Source organism: Centruroides sculpturatus, unplaced genomic scaffold (assembly GCF_000671375.1).
Source record: "Centruroides sculpturatus isolate CEXI.00-Female unplaced genomic scaffold, Cexi_2.0 scaffold314, whole genome shotgun sequence".
Classification (NCBI taxonomy): Eukaryota; Metazoa; Arthropoda; class Arachnida; order Scorpiones; family Buthidae; genus Centruroides; species Centruroides sculpturatus.
The window spans coordinates 150,502-175,260 of record NW_019384542.1 but is presented as its reverse complement, the minus strand read 5'-3'; the positions used below and the strand labels follow the sequence as shown (position 1 = coordinate 175,260).

At 27.4% G+C, this 24,759-nt stretch overlaps 1 protein-coding gene across 2 annotated transcripts in view; it reads right to left on the bottom strand.

The window, feature by feature from the left end:
- Nucleotides 1-1,247: 1,247 nt before the first annotated feature.
- LOC111623393 (apoptosis-stimulating of p53 protein 1-like) overlaps nt 1,248-24,759 on the bottom strand; it is a 42,528-nt gene continuing 19,016 nt past the window's right edge. Inside the window, exons 6-11 of one of the 2 annotated variants that reach the window (XM_023365956.1) lie at nt 17,920-18,572; nt 15,261-15,466; nt 14,151-14,284; nt 13,851-14,017; nt 6,308-6,507; nt 1,248-3,358 (exon numbers count right to left, since the gene is read on the bottom strand). In XM_023365956.1, the coding sequence (XP_023221724.1) occupies nt 3,323-3,358; nt 6,308-6,507; nt 13,851-14,017; nt 14,151-14,284; nt 15,261-15,466; nt 17,920-18,572 (1,396 nt within the window). In that variant the 3' untranslated portion in view covers nt 1,248-3,322. The remainder of the gene's footprint in view (nt 3,359-6,307; nt 6,508-13,850; nt 14,018-14,150; nt 14,285-15,260; nt 15,467-17,919; nt 18,573-24,759) is intronic. The other variant, XM_023365955.1, reaches the window with a different exon arrangement.

Below are 24,759 nucleotides of genomic sequence, written 5' to 3'. Positions count from 1 at the left end.
TGAGAATGGAGTTAGATACATGAAAGTTGAGACCAGATATGGAAACCATAGAGGCAGGAGATCCTGATTAACTATATACAAACTTCCAATGCAAACTGAAAGTATTATTTCAATTTTCCTCCAAAAGGTGTTGGTTAAATCAGTGTTTTTCAACCTGTGGGTTGTGACCCCCAGGGGGGTCGCAAAGACATACATGGGGGATCATGGGTAAAAGAAAAAGGCAAGTGTTTGTACATCATACACTACAATAAAAAACTACAATTTCAGTGAGAAGGCTGTGCCTGTTTATTTTACAGTACAATTGATTTTTAATCGATTTAAATCTTTTCTCAAAATTTTAATCGATATTTAAATCTCAACAGAAAGAAAATTAAATACGTAGTTTTTAAAATCATTGACATAGTTTTAATATGGCTGTGGGGGGTCGCCAGAATTTTTTAACTTGTAAAGGGGTCATGTATTCAGGAAGGTTGAAAAACACTGAGTTAGATGACTGGCACGACTCTATTGTTAAAGGAAAAGTATGACATACAGGGGCAAGCCACACATTCTCTGTTCTCAAGATTACAAGAATGAAAGATTGGATTTTCTTTTTTAGAGTTATAGTCATTGGCTGTAGGCATTATATGTAAGGCCAATAATAATTTCAAGGTGGAGTAACATGTATCACCTGTGCTGTACCAAGTCAATATCCTTTCTATGGCTGTTCCTTTTGTATTGTCTACAAATATATTTATATACAGTATAAGTGTCTCAATTTCTCATTTTTATCGATAATTTACTAAAATGTTTTAACTTAAATAGTCCGGTCAATAAAATGAGTAAAATTGAAATGATAATGGCATTATATTTTTATATCCAAGAGTAAATGGCATTTTATAAATGACATTTATTGGGAAACTAATATGAAATACTGTTTTTATTGTATTTGTTAAAAATTATTTGAATTATTGTTACAGGAGATTACGTTATTACAATATATAGATTATCTTTCATGGATTTAAGAGCAGCTAAACGAAAAAAATCTGCTATTTTATAGATTAGATAGACTATTTAATAATTTGATGATATACTGTATTTCAATATTTTAAAATATAATCAATTTAAAAATGACAAATTTATATCGTATGACCCCCCCACTACATGCTCTAATGTACAAGATAGCCCAAAACTAAATTAACAGATATATATGTTAAGGTTATTTACCTTAACCTTAAAGTGTGTATCTTGATTAACTGAGTTTGACCATCCTACATCTGTTAATGATTAGTAAATTTTTAGAGCACCAGCTGATTTGGCTGAAATTTTTCTAAAATAAAAACAGTTACTTTTTTGTAGTTGAAAGATTTTTAAATCCTTGTTTGTTCATAGTTATGGTTACCATTTTTATTTTCTTTTCCATGCATGGTTGTATGCTTCCTTCTGTCATTTGCTTATTGTTCTTTATCTTCTTGCCATATAAACAACACAGCCTTGCATTTTTAATAAATCTACAGTAATACATCTATTACTCCTAATAAACAATTAAGCTAGTAAAAAATGCAGTTACGTCTGCCAAATCTAACTTTGGTATATGACTAGTTTTGTCCTATTAATTTGATTGTTAATAGAAATTTTTTTCATTGAAACAGTATTTGATTGAGGTCTTATTGTAATGTTTTGGCATCTCTTCAATATAAATAGAAAAGAAAAAGAACGGAAAATCGTGGGATAAGAATTTTTAATTAAATAAGGCAGATGACAGCATTATTTGCAGGTGTATGTAAGTTTAGATATAAAGAGAACAAAATTAGAACAAACAAAAAATGAACACTGAAAACTCAAATTAAGTTTTATTTTAATGACTAATTTTTACAATGCTTTGAATTCAATTTCGAAAAAATACATGTTTAAACTGCGAGTCACTTCTTGGCAGATTGGTACGAAACACTAATGGAAAATACACTATTTACAGTAGAAATAATATGCTTCGGAATTATTCTATGTACATGATAAACAATAAATTACCGACATACCTAATAAGTGATAAAAATCTTCCTAAAATTTGCATAGCATAGTTAAATGTGATGTAACAGTATATCAATTTTAAATGCAAATTTTCAGAAACAATATACACTTTGTATTCTGAACAATAAATTGCAATAACACATTCATACTTTACCAACAAATTAATGCTTAATTAGATTTGGTTGTAATATAATTCTAAAATTTAAAATTATAATATAGTTAGTTAATTTTTTACATGACTTATCTACATAATACCATTAATAGTAATAAACGTAATACAAGTAAATTACCCAAAATTATTGACATGTTTGATAATAATATTAAAAATACATTTTAGTTTTAAATGTAAATATATCATCAAATATTCTCAATAATTTTTATCTATTGTTTAATACAGTAGAATAGTTTTGTATCATCAAATTGTTAGGCACATATATTTAATCAAATTTTAACACTTTAATAAAATTTTAGAATATTTTTTCAATTGGAAAAAGTTCATTCACTCCCAGAATAATGCCGATTAAATTTCTGCACTCTTCTTCTTATGGACGGATAAGAAACAATCACATATATCCACGTATGCTTTTTCAATCAAAACAATTGATCTGTTTTGTAAATTCTTCCAAGAAAAATGTAAATAATTTAACATCTTGCATATTGAGTACTTTGAATATGTAGCTGCCATTTAAGTACACAATCGGTAATTATCAAAACATATTTCCAAATTATTTCACATGTCAAATTTTCACATAACACTAGGTAAGTTTTGGTACTTGACTACTGATATTAGTTGTTGTAATGTTAGGGCAACTTTTAACACAAATGAGCTGCATCAATGAGTATGTCTGGTAAAGAATACACAGCTGGATAAGCAAACTGAGACGTATGCTGTTTCATATGAAACAAGCTATGTCATTGGCTTGCTTATCCAGGCAACTTCCCCAATGATTGTACATACTACATTTAATTAAACATAAAGAACTTTCTTGAACTGACATTACTACACCAACAACAGTCAAGTATCAAAACTTGTTACCTTTACAAAATATTAGTAATCTATTTACTAATATCTAAGTACTTAGAAGGGATGTAAAATTTTAAAAAATATAACTGTCTTTCTTATGCCACTTTTATAAAAATTTTATTTTTATAAAATAATGAAGTCATAAAGATATGAATTTTGTTCTTTGTAAACAATTTTAATTGAATCTTTGGCATTCATAACCATTTATTGCATAGATTTTTAGAAGAATCTGTATTGAAAAGTTTTATAGCTGCATTAATTTAAGACAATGATGATTTATAATTGGTAAATTTATTGATTCTTCCTAGCTGTCACCCTCGGATATAACTGAAAAGAAATAAAAATTTAATTTATATTTTGTTTAGTTTTATTGTTAATTATTATATTTAAAATTATAAGTAATCAGATATATCTGAATTGATTTATGTAATTAATTATCTTTAGAATTAGATATTATATATACAGGGTGTTTGAAAGAAATGTGAACATTAATGTGGAAGTAATTTGCCATATGTGTAGTCCATCATGAGCAAGAAATCAAGACTCAATTGTCAAGTTCTCAAAAAATATAGTACTACCACCTTGCCACACTGCTTGCAGACTTTCATACATACTAACAATTTTCGCTAAGAATGCCATTAACCAATCTCAAAACAGACAATGATTCACAGCACCTAATAATCTAATATCAAGCAATTATATCAAATTGATTTCAGATGCAAAGATATTGGTTAGAACTATAAACAAAGTTATACAACACACCAAACAATCAGCAAAATGAAAAATCCTTTACTTAAATTTTACATCTATGTACAATAGACTTTGTAAGGTTCGATTAAAAGAATATAGCATTAGAATGTTATAATCGAACCCAACAATGTCTTGTATATGGAGGAAAACATTTATTTAAGTAAAGGATTTTGTTGGATAGTTGTTGATAGATTTATCTACTTTGAGATAATTGAATCAACAATTATAACATCAGAAATTCAATACTCTGTTAAACTTAATTGTGCAAAGTTATCAGTTTACTATCCAAGATAATGTATTGCACTATTGTCTAATAATCTAAACTTTTTTGATTGCATACTCCTAAGACAAAAATAATTATAAGTTTTATCCCCTATAATATAATATATACATACAGAGTGGTTCAAAAGTCACAGAAGTTTTTAAAACATTAACAACTCACAAACTATTTACAGTAAGATGATGCCGTTTTCACAGAAATGCTTAGAAAGAAGCGGGATTTTTTTAGATGTAATAAAAATTTCAGTACCAAAATAGTTACATTTATTGCTGTAGATGGTACTGTAGAAAACAAAGCATTTATAAATTTGTTAAAATAATAATAAAAAAAAATGTTCTTAGTGTAAGCTCTAGTAACAACTACATAAATTATGTAATATTTTCAAGTGCCATCTATGGCAAGAAATGTAACTATTTTAGTACTAAAATTTTTATTACAAAAAAAAATCCCACTTTTTTTCTAAGCATTTCTGTGAAAACTGCATCATCTTACTGTAAATAGTTTGTGAGTTGTTAATTTTTTAAAGTTTTTCTGACTTGAATCACTGTGTGTGTGTGATCAAAAATCAGATTATTTACTTATTTTAAACAATATACATACAATAAATATATTCACAAAATTTAAAACAAAAGTCGATTAAGAGAAGTCAGATAAGAGAGAGTAGTTTTACTTGGTTTTAATCTAGAAATTATTAATTTTTAGAATTTACAACAAAAATTTATGAATATACAGTACATACATTTAAATTAAATTACAAATTTACATGTATTAGAGTTATAGTATTTTGACTGTATAGGATACACACACAGTATTTTGAAGGGAAACTTGGCATACCCTCAAGTATCACTTTCCATATCCCACTTTGGAGACCACTGTTCTATGACATGGATAAATTGGTCATGACTTGTTAACTAATGTTATCAGGAATGCTTATAAATGTTTGAATTGAATGTCATTGCCATAGAGGTGAACAAGCAACATGCTTGAATACTTTTTTTTTTTAAATAGTTTTCTCAATTAAAAGACATCATTTTTCTTTCATGCATGGCTGCATAATATTTTTTCTATGGTTAACATATTGTGAAATTCCCAACATCTTAGTGTCTAACTTGAGCATAGTCTTGAAAAAATTTTCTAACTACAAGAATTATAAAATCTATCACAATGTATTATTGTATTATAACTAAGTCACAAGACTTCCAAAAATGAACAATTTCATTTAAAAATGTGTTTTGAGGCATTAATAAAACAGCTAAGTTATTAACAGAGAATGCATCATAATATTTTTTACAGAGATGACCTTTCATCACATACACATTTTTAAATCAACATTGAGCCTGTATATATTTGTTACTAGATTTAATTTTTTTAACATTTACTATTGTTCAAACATCAATTAAGCAATTGCTTCAATGAATCTATTTGTATTTTCTTGCTGGACATTGGTTCTATGTATAGTGCTTAGTGCTTATTAGTGTTATCATTATCCACATAAACTAATTACATCTTAGTTTTCAATTTTCCAGTTAATTCCTCATCTTTTTCATATATATTTTTACTAATCTGCTTATTTGTTTGGAATAGGCCCTAAAACAAGTTATGCCCTGAGAGACTTTTGTTCATTTTGTTTTTGTTGTTTTTCCTATTATATTTTTCATCTTTAAGATGAAATTCATTAGATTAAATCAATATATTTGACACCATTTTAATGCATTTATGTTCCTTTTGATAGCACTGAATATTCATTATTTCCATAACCATATCCAAATGCAATGTTAATGGAAGTTTTATTTTCATTTTATGTGATTTCAGAACTATTTACTGCAAAAACAATGAATCAAATGATGCTAAAACACAACAATAAGAAAATAGAAAATAACTAAAATTATGACAATATTTAGAACCAATTTTATATTTCATTATTTGAGCAAAGATGAGATATAATTTGGAAATCATATTGAAATCTATATGGCATAAATCTCAGTTTAAAAAATACATTACATATACATTATGTATGTATGTATGTATGTATGTATGTATGTGTATGTATGTATGTATGTATATATATATATATATATATATACACACACTTAAAATTTAAACATAATTATCATCAAGAATTATTTTTGTTACTACTTGAATTAATTTAGTTTTTGAAATATTTTTAATTTATTCAATAATTTATGATAACATAAGTTTAAACGATGAACCACTATAAAAATTTAAAATATTGTTTTGTTACTTACTCCAAGTAAATTTCGAGGGACATATCCTTCCTGATTGTTTAGCTGAGACCACCACCATTCTCTTTCTAATTCGTCTCCTTTTTTCAGAACTACTATTTTATCTCCATCTTGAAAACTCAGTTCATCAGGATTTTGTAGTTCATAATCATATACTGCATAGACAACTCCACCATTCATAATGCCTAGTTTTTCTTGAATACCTAAAATTAAAAAAATATAATTTATTGAACATATTTTTATCCATTTATTATTATTAACTGGCCTGTGCACATGATTTTTAGAAAGTTAAGGTTAAAGAATATATATTTTTTTATAACAGATAAATACACAGTAGTTAGAATAACATGTAGACTATATTGTAAAAATGAACATACTAAGGAGAAAATGAACAAGTAAAAAAATAAATTGTTATATACAATATACTATTTTGTTTAATTTGTTTTAATTCTTCCTAAATGGGGGATTAAACCCTCCCCATTTGCACAACCTTCATTAAATGTGAGATAAACATTAAATCATTATTTATAAAATTGCTTCTTCAGAATTTATTTTTTTCATTATTCCTAGACCCTATCCTTAGGAAATGAAGTTGAATTACAGGAATCAAAAAGCATTAGGAATAATGACAATATAAAGAAGCAGTTTTTGTAAACAATAATATGAGAGGAGATTTTTGTGAGAAGTCATTAAATCAATATTTTTATAATTTTGCTCCATTTAAAATTTTTGTGTCAATTTAATTATGTTCTTAATTATCATTCTAGATCTAGATGTTTAATTAAAAATATACAGTAATGACAGTTTTACAGAGATATAATAAATAAAAATTTTTATTAAAAAGGACTGAATAAATTTAAAAACAAAATTATCTAAGATGTACAGACAATAACCTATACTTGTATCAGCAGAGGAGTAAAAATTGGTAGAGAGTTTAATGCATGAATAAGTAAAATTTTTATAACCCTACTATGGGTACAGTCGTATGCTCAAAAAGTCTAACGAAATAAGAATAAGAACGAAAGAAGAATTACGGGATTCCTGTAATTCAACTTCATTCCCTAAGGATAGGGTCTAGGAATAATGAAAATATAAATTCTGAAGAAGCAATTTTATAAATATTGATTTAATGTTTATCTCACATTTAATGAAGGTTGTGCAAATGGGGAGGGTTTAATCCCCCATTTGGGAAGAATTAAAACAAATTAAACAAAACAGTATATTGCATATAACAATTTATTTTTTTACTTGTTCATTTTTTTAATTTGTTTACTTGTTCAAAAAGTCTAACGAAATAAGAATAACAATGACATTATTCTTATTTCATTAGACTTTTCGAACAATCTGTTTGATTTTAGAAACAGCTATTTAGTTATAAAGATATGAATGTTACTAGTGCAGCCTTATCTGAAATATTTTTCTTAGATTGCTTTGGGTGGACAGTTATTTCTATCATTTCACCTTTTAATTCACAGTTTAAATACTCAAGTAGATTTAGAAACATTGATATCGTCGGCCGCCATTTAATTAACAAAGTGAACTAACTCTTTCCTTTGTGAACTTCGTTAGAGTTTCGTTCGAAATGTCGTCATCACAGAGCATGCTCACTGAGTGAGACTACTACTTTTAGAACGATTTGTTACTAACACGTTTAACTTGTTCGACTTTACGACCTATATTTGATTATTTGGAACAACAATTTTATTAAAATTGTTGCAATACATATAAACTTAATTGTAGTCTGAAAATAATCTTGCTTTTATAAGGAAGAACTTGTACTGTCTTTCAGCATTAGCTTTATTTGTTTGCTGAATTAATTGCAAGTACTTTTGACATTTCAAAATGTCTTCCTCATACAAAAAAGTATATATAAAATTTGAATATTGGTTTTAAATCTCTTTACCTTAATCGAACATAGGAGCGTTTTTTAACCTAAACGTGTTAGTTTTTGCATGGGTTATAAAATTTTAAGTTTAAATTTAACACAAATACAGAAACTATTCTCCATATATAAAATGTGAATAAAGAAAAAATAAAACACAAAAGTGGGTAGCTAAGATAAGGCTAAGTAAAATAAAGTTTTTTTTATTTTAGGTTTTATAAGTTTTTATAAAGTGTTAACTATATTCTAGGAATTTAAAGAGTGGGAGAGTTGCAGGGTTTTACTAAAGATATATATATATAATAACTCCCAGATAAACAATGTTCTGCAATCTAAACATCACTTGAGAATGAAAGTATGGACTCATAATTTATTCCACTATTTTCTAATATGTTGGTTGCAATATCAGTGGAAGGTATGGTGTTTTTAACATCATCCTGGTGTTCATTTAAGTGGTTTGATAACTTTCTAGTTGTAATACCTATGATCTTTGTTCCCATATGCACTTGCTATAATTGGATTATATAAACCCTAGACTTCTCCAAAAGGAAAAGAGAATCCCTGTCATTACATAGAATTCTGCAGAATGACAGCTGAGGTCTGATGGTTAGTGTGACCCCCATATCTTTTTATAAGCTTGAGCTATTCATAAAGTTACAGATCCTAACTACGGGATAGAAAGTTTTGCAAATATTAGCTTCTTGTTTTTGTTGTATGACTGTAGGGTGGTGGGTGGGAAGAGATAATTGCAGACCAGGTTGTTGATAAATTTAAATTTGGAAATTGCATACAGCTGTAGTCACTATCTGCAGCTCATCCTACATCAATGCTGGAGAAGAGGGATATAAATATGCCCTATAAGTGAGAGCAGAGGACATTCCCTATTTTGTTTGAGGAAGACATTTTGACATGTTGCACATGTGCAACATTTCAAAATTTCAATGTGCAACATTTCAAAATGTCTTCCTCAAACAAAATGAAAGTACTTGCATTTGCATGCAAATGCAAGTACTTTCATTTAATTCAGCAAATGAATATATCTAACACCAAAAGACAGTACAATTTCTTCTTTATAATATACAGTAGAGCGTCGATTATTCGAATCAATTGGGGACTGAGGTTGTTCGGAAAATCGATATTTCGGATAACCGATTATGTACAAAAAAATATATTAACCTATCCCATGTTGAAATTTTTCTCCGTTGCGTGTCGCTTCGCATTGAATTTTCGTCGATAGCCTAATGAAGACTATTGTATCGTTAAAAATTATTTTTTTATTTTGTACAAACAAAATAAATATATTGAAAAATATAAAAACAATAAAAATTATACTTCAGAAGTTAATTTAGTATCAAAAACGTAAAATATTTGAGTCACCCAAGACATAACCACAGATTGCAGCTCACAGCACTGCTATCTGTGGAAAATTTAAATTTGCCGACTGGAATTCTTTCGGATAATTGATGCTCTACTGTATTTGGTGTCATAAATGAGCTTATAAAGTTTTACAATCTTTCTTTTAAATACTGTATTTATTCAGATATAAGACAATCTCGCATATAGGATGAATTGTGACTTTAGAGATCAAAATAAAGAAAATTAGATTTATTAATACAGTTTTAATTTTATTTTGTTTAATCACAAAATATTATCAAATGCACGCATTAAGACAAACATGTTGTTTGTCTTAATACGTGATGAATGGAAAACAAAACCAAAACATTATAGTGCATGTGACCGGAAAGAGTTGATTTTTAATGATTCAGATTTATTAAAATTCATTAAAATATTCATTAAATTAAAAAATTCATTAATATTCATTAAAAATAACAATTTAACTCATATAAAATAACTACATTTATAATCATTGTTAAGTGATCTGTATTTCATTAATGCTTTTATGAATAACAAGAAACTATTTTCTGTGAATGAATGAGATGCAACATGGTTTTTAATTGATGGATGTAGGATTAAACCAATATACAAAGGGGTGTGTGTCTTAATTTGTTTAAAGTAGGTGCCAACTTACAATAAATAGACTGTAGACCTATAATGATAACATGAAGTATACATGGTTCACAGAAACTATTGCAAAAACACAAAGAATCTTTTGTACGTGCGTATAGGACGATCTAGGTTTTTGAAGCACTGAAAAATGAATAAAAACCTTGTCTTATATGTGAATAAATATGGTATGTTTGGTCATTAAAATCGGGTTATGTTTATATATATCATACTATGGTAAAACTTAAATTCAGCTGGGAGTATGACAGATCATAGATATAAAAGACATCCCCAATTGGCACAACAGCAATTAATCTGTTTGGGTTTTGGTATACAATTAACTTTAGATCTTGAAGCAAAGACTGGACAAGGTCTGAGTACATAACAAGTAACAGTAAGCAGTTGTGAGTTTGAGTCCCATTCTGGAGCAAATTTTTTATGTAATTTTCTAAACTATCATTTTGAATTTTTTAATTAGAATTTCTGAATAGTTTAATTCTAGTCTGAAAATAATCTGGATTTTAAATGTATTTTATTATAATAGATATTTAATGAGTATGTATTTCATGTATTATTAAACAAATTGTTAGAATAAATTTTTATACAATAGTAGTTTATGGTATCCCAGTTTTCATAAAAATACAATAAATTTTTAGCAGACTTTTATCAAGGAGATTAATGTTGTGTTTAAACTTTTCATTTGTATACATTTTAAATGAATGAGAATGCTGTTTGATATGATACCTGTGTTCTTAACACTTTTCAGGTGCTTGAGTTTACATGTTTAAAAAATTACAAAAACAAAAATATTTTATAATATAAAGAAATTTATTTGATATAGTAGAGCATTGATTATCCAAAACATCAGTTAACCGAAAGCGTTCCAGTCGGCAAATTTAAACTTCTGCTAGTGCTGCGGTGCTGCAATATTTGGCTATGTCTTGGGCTACTACAATATTATTTTTGTTGGTATGCATGTTTTATCTGGCAGCACTGGCACGATCATGAGAGGGTACTTAAGGACTGCCAGGATTTGAACAAATTTCAACATGGGATAGGTTAATATATTTTTTCATACATAATCAATTATCCAAACAATCCCAGTCCTGAATTGTTTCAGATAATCAATGCTCTACTGTATTTCAACATCATCACACTGAGCTTAAATACTCTCTCTCCAATGATTTTTCCAATTCAGCAAATTGGAATGATAAATGATTGTATCATTCCAGTTTGCTGAATTTTTTAAATAAATAAAAACTATGTAGCAAGGTTTCCACTGAATCAAGAATTCAATTATATTAATAAAATAAACAACTTTATTGCAATGATATGAGATAAATTTACTAATTAAATGTTTCTTGAGATTTATTTTTACTTGCTTTTTATCAAATATTAGTTAATAAGGAATCATTATATAAAAATCCAGCAACAAGTTGCTTAACTTTCCTGGCAACATTTAAAACTGCATGTGGTGCCATCTGTTATATTTTGTTTAAAAACTTATATTTTTAATTATTATAAAACAGCAAAAAGCTTAATTTTGAGGGTAGGATTGAGTTTTATAAAAAAAACTGTAAATGCTAATAAGGAATAAAATCATTAAGTCTAACCTACTTGAGATATGGCACACAACACACCCCCATCTATCTCTCCACCTCTTTAACCACTGAAAATTTAATAGCATCAATCTTCCCAATACACAAACTTCCCTGAAAAATTTTAGAAATTTTGAACAAAAAGCACAGGAGTTATTAAGCCTCAAAGACGGTAAACAAAATAGTTATCCCAAACACTAACATCCATACATACTGAAAAAACCCAAATTATTTTGCATTTTTCAATATTTCAAGATCCAGAGTCCAAAAATATAAAAATCTTGGGGGCCATTTTTATGACCTATCATCATACTTTCCCTCTGTTATATATAACACAATAAATCAAACAATCATTGAAATTAATTAGGCTATAATTTGCTATTATTAAATAATAGCAAATTTATAGCCTGATTAATTATGGTGATTGTTTGGTTTAGTATCAATATATTAGGCTTTGGAAAGTTTATTATATATATAACACAGCTGAGAAAGTAAAAATTGTCAAATAAAACAATTTGAAACATTCTACCAATTAAATCAACCTTATCTATAAGAATTTTGGGGATATTTATATAACAATAATGAATGCATATATTTCCTATTTCATTCCTTAAAAATTTCAAATAACAATATCAGTAATGCAATTAATTTTTGAATTTAGAAACTCATTTATGAAATAAACAATTAAAAACAAATTAAAACACTCAAAAACATTACTTAAAAGCAACATCAAAACATTATAGTGCACGTGACTGGAAAGAGTTGATTTTTAATGATTCAGATTTATTAAAATTCATTAAAATATTCATTAAATTAAAAAATTCATTAATATTCATTAAAAATAACAATTTAACTAATATAAAATAACTACATTTATAATCATTGTTAAGTGATCTGTATTTCATTAATGCTTTTATAAATAACAAGAAACTATTTTCTGTGAATGAATGAGATGCAACATGGTTTTTAATTGATGGATGTAGGATTAAACCAATATACAAAGGGGTGTGTGTCTNAATATCAGTAATGCAATTAATTTTTGAATTTAGAAACTCATTTATGAAATAAACAATTAAAAACAAATTAAAACACTCAAAAACATTACTTAAAAGCAACATCTTTCATGTTTTGAATTCTTTAATTCTTTTAAACCAATTTTTAAATTAAAAATTTAATATTATAAAATTTAAATTCAATAAAGGCTATTTTTAGCTTTTCAAAAAAAGAAAAAATTACAGCACATTTAACTTTCTTGAAGAATTTCTAGACTCATTGAATGTAGCAATAAATAACAATAAGTAACTGTAGGGTTATACGTTAACTTGAATTTGTGTCTGTCTGGAAACAGTCCAACTCAAAAGTATTAGAATGGCATAACCGGGAACATAGCCAATGCGTAAAATTTGTGGGTTCAAATACCTCTCCAAACTTATTTGTTTGCCAGCTAGTTATTTCTAAAATTAATTAAATTAGATTTATTGCCAACTCTTAGCATTGACAATTAAATAAATTTTTTCATACTACCTTATCAATCATTAAAAGAATCTATCAGTCTAATTTCATCTAAATTAACAGGAACTGACTATATAACCACAACCCTCCATAACACTCAGCTGACTATCCCAGAATTACATTAAAATCAGTCAAATGCCACAGAGGATGAGTGCATAATCCTCAATTAGTATAAAGTGTGATCAATATGGGTATATCTTCTAAATTAATTGGTCTAGAAGCATAAATTAGTAATAAAACTTAAGATTACTAAGCAACCTGGGCATTCAAATGCATCAGACAATCAATATTTGACATCATGTTGTTGTTGTTATTATTAAAACTGAATCATTTCACACTGAAAATAGCCCTACATTTGGATTTTATGACTTGAAATCATAATTTAAAGGCATTAGAAGTTATTCCAATTTTAATTCAAATTCTGAAATTTTCATACTGGCATTTTATCCTTGACAATTTGGTTATACTGTTTATAGATCTATGAATGTGTCTTAATAATTTTTTAATATAATATCCCCAATTATAGTAAACAGTATATTTTTGAACTTACTATAAAGATATTCAGAACAACCATCAAAGCCATCTTCATCTTCTTCACATTTTTCAGCAGCTGTTTCATGATCACTTAAAGTAGTTGCAAAAATACAGGCACCATGCTCAACTAAGTACTTAACCATTGGAAGATTATTACAGGAAGCAGCACAATGCAATGGAGTCCTAAAAATAAGGAAGAATAAATATATATATATATATATATATATTGTTATAAATAAATATTATAAATTTTCTTATTTCCATGTTACATTAATTTTTATGCAAAAACTATTTAAAGGATCAAATAATTTCTTACCAGCCATCACTATCCTGAGTGTTCACATCACATCCTAATTCAACTAAAAATGTGACAATTTCTAAATGACCAGCACAAATGGCATTATGTAATGCTGTGATTCCTTCATCATTAGCAGCACTTGGATTAGGAACCTAAAATGTTTCAGATTACATCAAGTATTTATTTTCAAGGATTTCAAAACATGTTTTTTCATTTTGAATATGTTTTTAGTTTGAATAATTTATGTTTGTATGTATGTTTGTAGAATGTACAAGGTAAATCACTTTGTCCTTCAATGTCCTATCATTGGCTAGAATTGATAATTCTGCTTGTAAAATTTCACTTGTTTTGCCTGAGGAAATGAAAGAGTTGACCACAGGAAGTTAAAAACTAGTTGGAACTAGCCAGATGGATCACAAAAGCATTTATTTTTTATTAGATTAGCAAGGAAAGTAGTAGTTTCTATAGTATTTTATATATGTAAGATGTATATACTGTATATCATATGTAATTAATTGATATTAAATTATTTGTATTAAAGACTAATTTGTCTAGAAGTTCATTTTTAAAAGTCAATATTTAGTGAATTATTGTTTAATATTTATTAAATTACGATTAAATTTATATACAAAAGTAAAAAATACTATTTTTAATGCTAAAAAAAATTACAAAAGTTAGTACATAAAACAGAAATGACAATCATCCAAGGGTTTTTGGAGTTATTGTGATTTATTATGAGAAATGCTTAAATTAATTGATATTCCTGATGATGAGTCATAACTTGAAACTGCTTGAGCAATTGTTATATCTAGTTTTTTGTATTTTTTTTTCTTTTTGTAATTTTTCTCTATTAAAGTATTATTTTTTGTTTTATCTTATTTATGAAATAGCATGTTAGTTCACACATGACACATGAAAGCTTTTACATCATAACATCATTTCTATTGACTATGCAATCATTTATAGAACCTAATGTTATAAAGTTTCTTATTTCCATGTTACATACAGTATTTTGCATTTCATTTAGTTATTGGCTAATTATTAAATATATTTCCAAAGCAATTTAAAAGATATTTCTATGACTTTATTTTTCAAATTATCATTAAATCTATAAATAAAAATAATTACCTCACAAGCAGTTTTCTTAACTAATTCTACTTCTCCCTCTAATGCAGCATCCAATAAGAGAGCTAATGGATCAAAGCTAACTCTTCTGGGACTTTTAGCAGAATCTTTTGTTTTCAAATTGCCTTTCTTAACACGCCTTAAAGCAACAGGTTCATGCTCGTTAGTAGAAATTTCTTGGGAAGAAGGTTCTGTTATGGCTTTTGGTTCTGAAAAATGTTATATAATTTATAGTTAATAAAATATCACTAATTAAATCTAAAAATTCAATTTTATTTGATATTATTAAATGAATAAAATAATAAAGATTACATTGTTACAATAAGTAACTGAATCTTATTAAAATATTTTAAAATTCTTCTAACAACTGAATTTAAATAATTAATAAAATATGGAATGTAGACTCATTTATCTGAATTGATTTACCAAGAATGATAAAACATTTATATTCTATCTTAAGAATTTTTTATCCTCATAATTTTAAACCTAGGTGACTGTTTCTTTTGATTTGAAATTCAAACAGCTTCAAGTTTAGAAATTAATCAATTAATTTTTGAGTGATCAATTCTAACTGCAATTCTATATTTAGCAGTGATCTCCTAAAAAACAGAAAATATTTGATAAAAACATATTCAGAAATTATAGATAACAAATTTTTTCATGAACCTTTCTTATGAAATTAAAATTAATTTGTGAAACTAAGTCTTTCCTAGAATAAGAATGAAGCTGATTTTATTAGTTTACATATGTAAAGGAAAACTTTACTTATCCCATTTTCTTAAATGAGCATGGAAATAAGAAAATATTGAGTAAATTTAAAATTTTTGTAACTGCTTAAAAATATAAATTCTCATAAGTTTTGATAAGTATATCGTTCAAAAAAACTCTTAGATAAAAGTTTTTTTTATGTAGAATCAATATGCAATAAAAGATGGGGTTTCCATTTAAGAAAATGAAGTTGATTCCAATTTTATCAATCATGGCACCATATTCTGTTCTCCTTGAAGTTTAACATTTTTGGTTCAATGATTTCTTTTGTACAATACATTTTTTTTTAGTATTCCGGTGGATTGATTAAAATGGACTGTCCTGTATAGTTTAGACCAGTGTTTCTCAATGGGGGCAATATTGCCCCCATGTGGGCGTTTTTCCATGTTGAGGGGGCAATTAGTAATAATTTANAGAATTAATAATATTTCTGCATTCATGCAATATTATTTTGTTCTACTCATCCTGTACACGTTCCTATAATTGGTGGATGCCAGGCAGAGCTGCATAATCTGGTTTAAGAAAGAAGCAGATGTAGTCACTCGGGTTGAGATCAAGCGATTGAGACGACCACTCGAACAGGCTAATATTTTGATTCTGAAGGCATGGCATTGCCCTCCTGGATATATGTTTTGTATCATTATCTTGCTGATAAATGAAAGAGCTCCTATCAATGTAGTGATAATCAACAGATTGTAACAAATAATTGTCAAGTATCTCAGTGTAAATAACGCTATCCATTTAGAACAGTAATTCTCAACTACTGTGCCGCGAGATTTTTGAAGTGTGCCGGCACTGCGAATACCCATACATAAGCGACGTCAGACAAGTAGTTCAATCAGTTCTACCTTCCTAGGGCGTTTGGAAATTGTAGCTGCCTTGGTAACTGCCGGTAGTTACCAAGGCGTTTAGAAAACGTGACCTAAATAACCAACTGCGTTTAAAAATCACTGTTATAATGTCACCGGTTGTCCTGCGATACTTACCGAAGTAACTGTGTGCCGCCAAATTTTTAAATTATTAAAAAGGTTGGCAATCACTGATTTAGAACATAGTCTCTTGCAAGGCTTTGGAGAGGAACTGGAGCATGGAGCAGGTGGAGCAATGGATTTTTACTCGGAGCAGGAGCGGAACCGGAGCACGGAAATTTGTAGTGCTCCACTGCTCCGATATATATATTTATTTAATATTTGAGACGATGAGAATGGAAGTGGCATAAGTTGTAATATTTACAAATGTTAAAAATACAATAATTGAACTAAAAAGAAAGATGATCACAAGCATCAGATTAATTTTATATCCATTCCACATATGTCCCATGTGAAAGGTGGGAACCTCTCTCTCCAGTCTCCATTATCCCCTGACCAAGCTATTCCTTCCCCTTCATGACTCCCCAGTTTATTTATTAAAATCAATGAGGTTGTATGTTAATTTTTTTAATAATAAATTAGTTGTAAATAAACAAGTTTTTTTATGCGTTCTTATATACCAAAGACAAAATTAGTATAATTCCTATAAGAATATTTTAACTGGAGCATGGAGCGGAGCTGAAGCAGAGCAACTCAAAAAAAAATGGTCGCTCCAAAGCCCTGTTTATAACTTAGCTATGGTGGCAGCATGATACAAATTCAAGATCCAGCCACCAACTCTATTCTTATTCTTAGAAATATTACAATTTAAGTATTCTTTATACAAGGTGGTCAAAAAGTAAACTAACTTACATATATATTTTAAAATTATTTTAAAAAAGGTTAAAACTTTTTCAGTTAACTAATTTTTTGACCACCCTATAAATTCTTCCTGCTGAACTTTATTTTATGGATATTGTGGTTGCTAAGTGGATATATTGTTGAATGTAATATTTAAAACAAGTAAATGGATAATAAAATCTTACCACACGTATACGATAAATTGCTTGGCGGAACAGTTTCACAACCAGAATCACCATCCCCTTCAGTTCTAATGTTATTTTCATTGTCCAGATTAATAATGTCATTAAAATGACTAAACGGTTCATCTTTTTCTAATTGTGTTTCTGTTAAATCTGTTTTATTTTCTTCATCCTTCTGTTTTTCTTCCTCTTTTTCATTGTTTTCAAGTGATGATACAGTTTCTATAACTTCTGATAATCTATCAGTAATACTTGTCCCAGAACTATTGCTATTGTTTTCTCTTTCTGAAGTATCGCTAGAGGTATGTTCACTTTCAGTTGACTGTAGATTTAGAGAATGATCATTTTTATGATGTGTATGCTTATTAAATTGAAGTAAAGAATGTGATTGCAAATTTGATTCCCCTGTTCGCTTATGTGAAGATAAAATAGGAATACTACTTCTAAGACGAGGCGGTTCAACACCAATGGGTTTCTTAATTGTCAGTGGTTTTGGCTGAATTGGTAGTTGTCCAATTACTGTTCTTTTTTGACTCGAATCTTCTCTTAAATTTGATGTTGAATTTTCAGAATCGTTAAATGAGCCATCATCATGCTTTGGTTGTTCCTTCTTATCTAAATGACTATTTTTAGTTATTCCTGATCTCAAAGAGTATCTAAAACAATAAAACACAAATACTAATTTACTTGAAAATTTTCATTTTAATTTATAATTGCATTATTATTAAATAAATCTAATAATAGAAAACTGACTTTATATCAGACAATCAGTGTCTGTAATCAATATGTTTATAGTGAACAAAACAAATTTTGATAACTTATTTGAGAGAAAGTGATCTAAAAATATTGGTACATGCTAAGTTACTCTTATTCTGCTAATTTTAAAGCATGGTAAAATATGGAGAGATTTTTACATTTGAACTTTTCCAGAATATAAGAACTTATAATTTTGTAACGTTATATAGAACAAAGATAGATAGATTAAATAATACACTGGACGACAAAAAAAATAACGCACCATGAAGGACTTGTTAGATCTGAATAAAAATTGATATGTTGCATCATCTTAGCTAGATATGTAAATGATTAGCTTTTGAGAGTAGGTTCTTATGTTATATCGCCACCAGACGGGAAAAAATGTTTCCGCTGCCTGGTATAAAGGTGCACGCTGTGACGACTTGTGCATATNTTAAGCTTATATTCAAAATTTTTATGCTTTCAGTGTAAATGCATGCTGTTTATACATAATCAAAATATTTTCAATATTTTTTTGTGAAAAATAGCTCAAGCTGAATTCTTTTTCTGGTTTTTACAGTATATTAATATTTATTTTCAGGCTATTTTATATAAATTAGTTCACCAAAACACACCTGAAAAAAGATTTATTCATTCATGCTATTTAGAATTCCATTTGTTTTCCAGAACTACTAATATAACATCTTTAACAGACTGTGTAGTTTATAAATTAATAATTGAATTCTCCTGAAAAATATTCAATTACAAAATTATTTATATTATTTTAATAGTGCTTTGACTGTATTTCAAGGGTTGAAAAGTAGGACTTTCTGAGGAAAAATTAGGATAAGTAGGACAAATTTAAAAATAGCAAAGATCATTTAGAGAAGGATGTTCAATAAAATATTGTGACAGTAGCAGCCAACAGTATATATTTTATCATTAACAAGGAAAGGAAAGATAAGAGTTAATAAAACAAATCAAGTTATATAATAAATTATTTTTTTCTTAATGTGAAAACTTCCTTTCAAAAAAACACTGCCATTCATTAGTTACCAGAATCAGAATAATAATCCTGGATAGGTTATGGCCTTTAATTTCAATAACATTTACAATTTGTGAATATGTAAAAGCAATTTTTAAAAAAATATAAAAAATGAAAAATGTTACTTACAATATCAAATTAAAAATTTATAATAAATTATGGTAAGAAGCAAACAGTCAATACTGTATATATATATATTTTTTTAACTTTTTGTACTATCAGATTCATTAAATAGAAAAAACAAAGCAATATTGATTATATATTTGTTTCTATTCTGCACTTTTTTGAGACACTGAATGTCAATCGAGTTGAAATGATAAAAAAGAAATAGATTTGTGGATTAAATTCTAGACCAGTAAGCAAGAATCTGCTCCCATAAAACAGGGAAGGCTGCAAAATTTTATAATGTTTGCTTCCTAGAGGAAGCAAAATTTAGAAAATTCAGAACCTAACAATCACCACTATACCTTCTATCTTGTATACAGTAGAGCATCAATTATCTGACCCCCGATTAACCGTCGCATTGGTTAACCGATCGTTCTAGTCGGCAAACTTCAAATGTCTGCTAGTGATGTGGCGCTACAATATTTGGCTATGTCTTGGCTACTTTAATGTTATTTTTGTTAAACTTTTGCGTGTTTTAGCTAGCAACACTGGCTCAACCATGAAAGGGAGGCCAGTATTTAAACGAGACTTAATTTTTTAATTATGAGTGGTTGTTTGTTTTGTGAGCAATAAAATAATTTAAAAAGAATTTTTAACGATACAATAGTGACGATTATTATTTTAAAAAAATTTTGTTAGGCTTAACATCGATGAAAATTCAACGCGAAGTAGGTTAGTAGCGATATACTAATTACATTGGATATATTAATAATGTATTTTTTTCATTCTTTTCGGTTATCTGATTTTTTCAGTTATCTGACCAACCTGAGTCCCCAATTGAGTCAGATAAGCGATGCTCTACTGTACATTAAAATCTTGAAATCATCTTTAGATGGGTGACTCCAAAAAACAATTGCTCCTTAAAATCAAAATTTTCATGTAAAAACTAAACTAAATTCAAACCTAAATTTAATTATTTTTAGTAGTCTCAAGTAGTGCTCCATAAAAATGAACATATAGTTAGGGTAAACATTAAATCAAGAAATGTTAAAATGGAATTTCACTATTTATCAAAATTACAATAATAAACTCAGCAATGTTCTACTTTTATTAGAGCTAAAATTATTTAAAACCAAATTACTTTAGAGCAAATAAAAACAGATAATTTACTGAATATATTGGCCCTGAAGTTATTTAAATATCAGTAAACACACTGCTAATTTAATAAAAAATTGCTACAACAGTTTAGAAAAACTTGAAGTAAAACTCTTCCCCTCCATGATCTTCATTGAGACTTGATTAAATACTGGAAAAATCATTGTTGAGATTTACAAATTAAAAAATTTAATTTCTAATTTAAAGAAATTCACCATAGTGATCACAAAATCTTGCATCACATATATGAATGTAGGAAGGCAGAATGAAAAATATACCTTACATATGCTTTGCTTAGAAAAAATTGATCCTGTACTAAAAGACAAAAATAGTACAATTAGGACAATTTCTTAAAATGATATTTTCTACTTTTCTACTAAACAGCAGAAAAAGTAGGATGAATATGAGGCCTGTTACAAGTATCAAGTAATTCATATAATAAAATAATGCTTTTATTATCATACTGATAACAAGACTAATTATAAATTTAAATTTGATTAGATTTATTTATTAAAATTAAACATTATTGTCTTTTTTATTTAGATTTTATATAGTTTTCATCAGTAAAATCATTAGTTAATAACATTACTGTCTGTAAGGTAATTGTTAAGTCTATTTTCTATTAATATATATGTGAAAATCCAAATTTAAATATGCTTTTAAGTTATATATATATATATAACTTAAAAGCATATTTATGTTCATATTTTGATTGTGGTATTATTTTCAAAAAAATAAACTGGGCAGTAAGGGACTGGGACTGACATCCAGCATTTATCACTTCCTTGAAAAATTCCTAGGCTTTTCAACCTGCCTGGATCGATCCCAAGTTCCCAGAGCAAGCTTTAACAACATGGCCATCCAGTTAGCACTAAAATTGCCTAATTTATAATTATTATATAGAGAATATAACCATTTGAATAAATTTAAAAAACATGTTTATATGAGAAATCTATTATCATAAAGCTATCAAATATCTACTATACAACTAAATTATTTACTAAAGAAGACAATAAAATAAACTCTTTATAGAAGTTTTTTCTACATATACATGTGATAGACATTTTTATGATATTTTTCTTATCTTCAGATCTAAACAAAAATCAAATTAAAAACTTTGAACTCATTAAAATAATTCAAATGTAAATGGCACTTTGAGTTGTTATAAACTTGTTGGCTTCTTTGGGATAAAAACATTTTACAAGATAACAACATATCATCATATCCAACAAGTTTTCAAAAAAACAGTATTTGAAACAACACAAAATTGCTAGTGCTCTAAGAATCATTTCAACATTGAACTGCCTCAATTTGAATTATTTTTTTGTGTATTTTGGAAACTCATTGGATCTGATGATGAAGATTTTGCTATCTTGAAAAGCATTTTATTCTTAATAAATGAAACTCTTTAATAGTTTTTAGCGTGTATGGATTTTGCTTTTCATTTTATTTATGCATGTAGTCCTTAACATCTGAACTTCATTGGCTTCTTGCCAGTTTCATGAAACTGAACTTTTTTAAAACATATGAATAGAAGATTCTTTCTTTAAGTAATTAAGATGCTGATTATTTAACTTTTCAGCTGAGTATTGCAAAGATACATAATTAATGTTTATAAAAGTCTTTTCTATAAAACAGAAAAAGTATGGAGTTTATTTTTTCTTGAAGGAGTGAAATAAAATAGACTGTTTGTTTATTTTTAAACAATTTTTATAATATAAATTTACTAAAACACATCCTAAAATAATATATTATATAAATTAACAATAAAATATAATTAATGTACTCCATTATATTGATCAATTTTGTCTTTATCCATATTAATATACTTTAAAATGTTTTAAAAAATATCCTTTTAGCCTAAAAATAACTTTTAAAGAATCAGATTTATAATATTCAGGAAAAAATTGAAATTATTATTTAATCAATAAAATAAAAACATGCAGAAACATGCTATAAGTAAAAATCACACTGTACATTTTATAATGAATTAGTCATAACTTTATAATAAATATGCAGGATGAATCTGAAATTTTATGCTGTATAATTAAGAGTTGATACAAAGCTAGAATAAAAGTAAAATGATATAATGATCTGTTAATTTTTAACAGATTTTCAAATTCCAATTCTATTCTTTTTCTTGAAAAGGAAATTTTATATAATGGCAAACATTTTCAGTCTGTTTTAATGTATCTTTAAAGTTAAGTCAGAAGGTAAATCAAAAACTTAACAATGTCTTAGAAAATGAACTTGTCTCAAATTAAATATTTTTATTCTAAAAATTAGAGATTTTTCTCTAGTCACTAGTTGTTATTTTATTCTCCATTAATTTTTATTTTCCAAGCAATATACCATATTTATTCTAATAAACAGCAAAATGACAAGATGAAAAGTTATAGACAGCACTTTCTAATAAATGCACTGATCATTGGAGAAGGATAAGGCTTATTGCAAATTGAAAAATGTTGTATTATATTATTTTCAATGTATGGTAAGAGTGATAAGACTGAATAAGAAAGTGTATGCAGAATGTTGCATTGTTGCTCAAATAACAAAGTGAAAAATTACCAACTTTATTCCATTAATAGTTGCCTTCTAATAGTAAGTACACACTAATAAACAGCAGACTGTAAAGTTATAGACAGCATGCTGTTTATTAGAATAAATATGGTATTTAAAACAAATTTTCTGCAAAGTCCAACTGTTGCATTAAAGATATTAAAGTACAAGAAAATCATAATATTTTTGGGACAAAGGCTGATTTTTAAAGTCATTCAATCCAACATTAAAACTTTTAAAAGTAACTGTTTTATTGAATAAACACTGAAGATGAGCTTTTGTACTTGTAAAATATTATGATTCAGTCAATTTTTAGTTTGATAGAAGCATTTCAACTCTCAATTTTCTACAACTTAAAATTTTACTTTTTTTTCTTCTGTTCTTAAGGTTAGTTCACCCAGACATTTGCTAGTGAAAGCAAAATATAAAAATCAATTTTTTTTTCCTCTGTGAATTTGGTTTTCACTAATGTTTGACATTTTTACTATTTTCATCTCACAAATCAATTACCATCAAAGGCAAATGTCATTTCAACAAGATAGCTGATAATAGTGAGCTGGTAATAATGCTGTTACCTTGCATCCATTTATTAAAAAGGATTTTTCCTTCTTTTAATAAAAAGAAAAATGGAGCATTGTTTATTTCAGTCAAACATTGTTTCTTGTCATAGATTGCATATGCTATCTTTGTTGCAGCCATCTTGGATTCTCCCTCTCTTTACAACAAATATGTCTTTCTAACTGCTGGAAATATTTTCCACTAATGAAAAAGTTCAACATATTGGACTTTCAGTGCGATTTGCTGAACAGAAACATTGCTGAAAACAATGTCACTAATGATGTGAAATTTGCTTCACTTTTTGCATTTCACTAGCAAATTGCACTTGGTATAAACTAACTTTTATGCAGTGAACTAAGCCCAAAATTATAAATTAATCAAATGATAATGCTGATTCATCTAGCTGTAACTTGCCTAATTAAATATATAGATATAAATCAATTATTAATTAATTTGGAATATTCTGAAAGAAAAGATTAATCCAGAGTGGGACTCAAACCTGCAATTTCTGCTTATCATGCAGATGCATTCCCAATTACAGTGAACCCTGCTAATGTGACCACTTGTGTAAGGTGACCATTTGAGCTGATCCCTTCAGTGGTCACATTACAGTGGTTTCACTGTACTTGGAAATACAACTGTGATAATTATAATTAATTGATTTAATTCTAATTATTAAATATAAT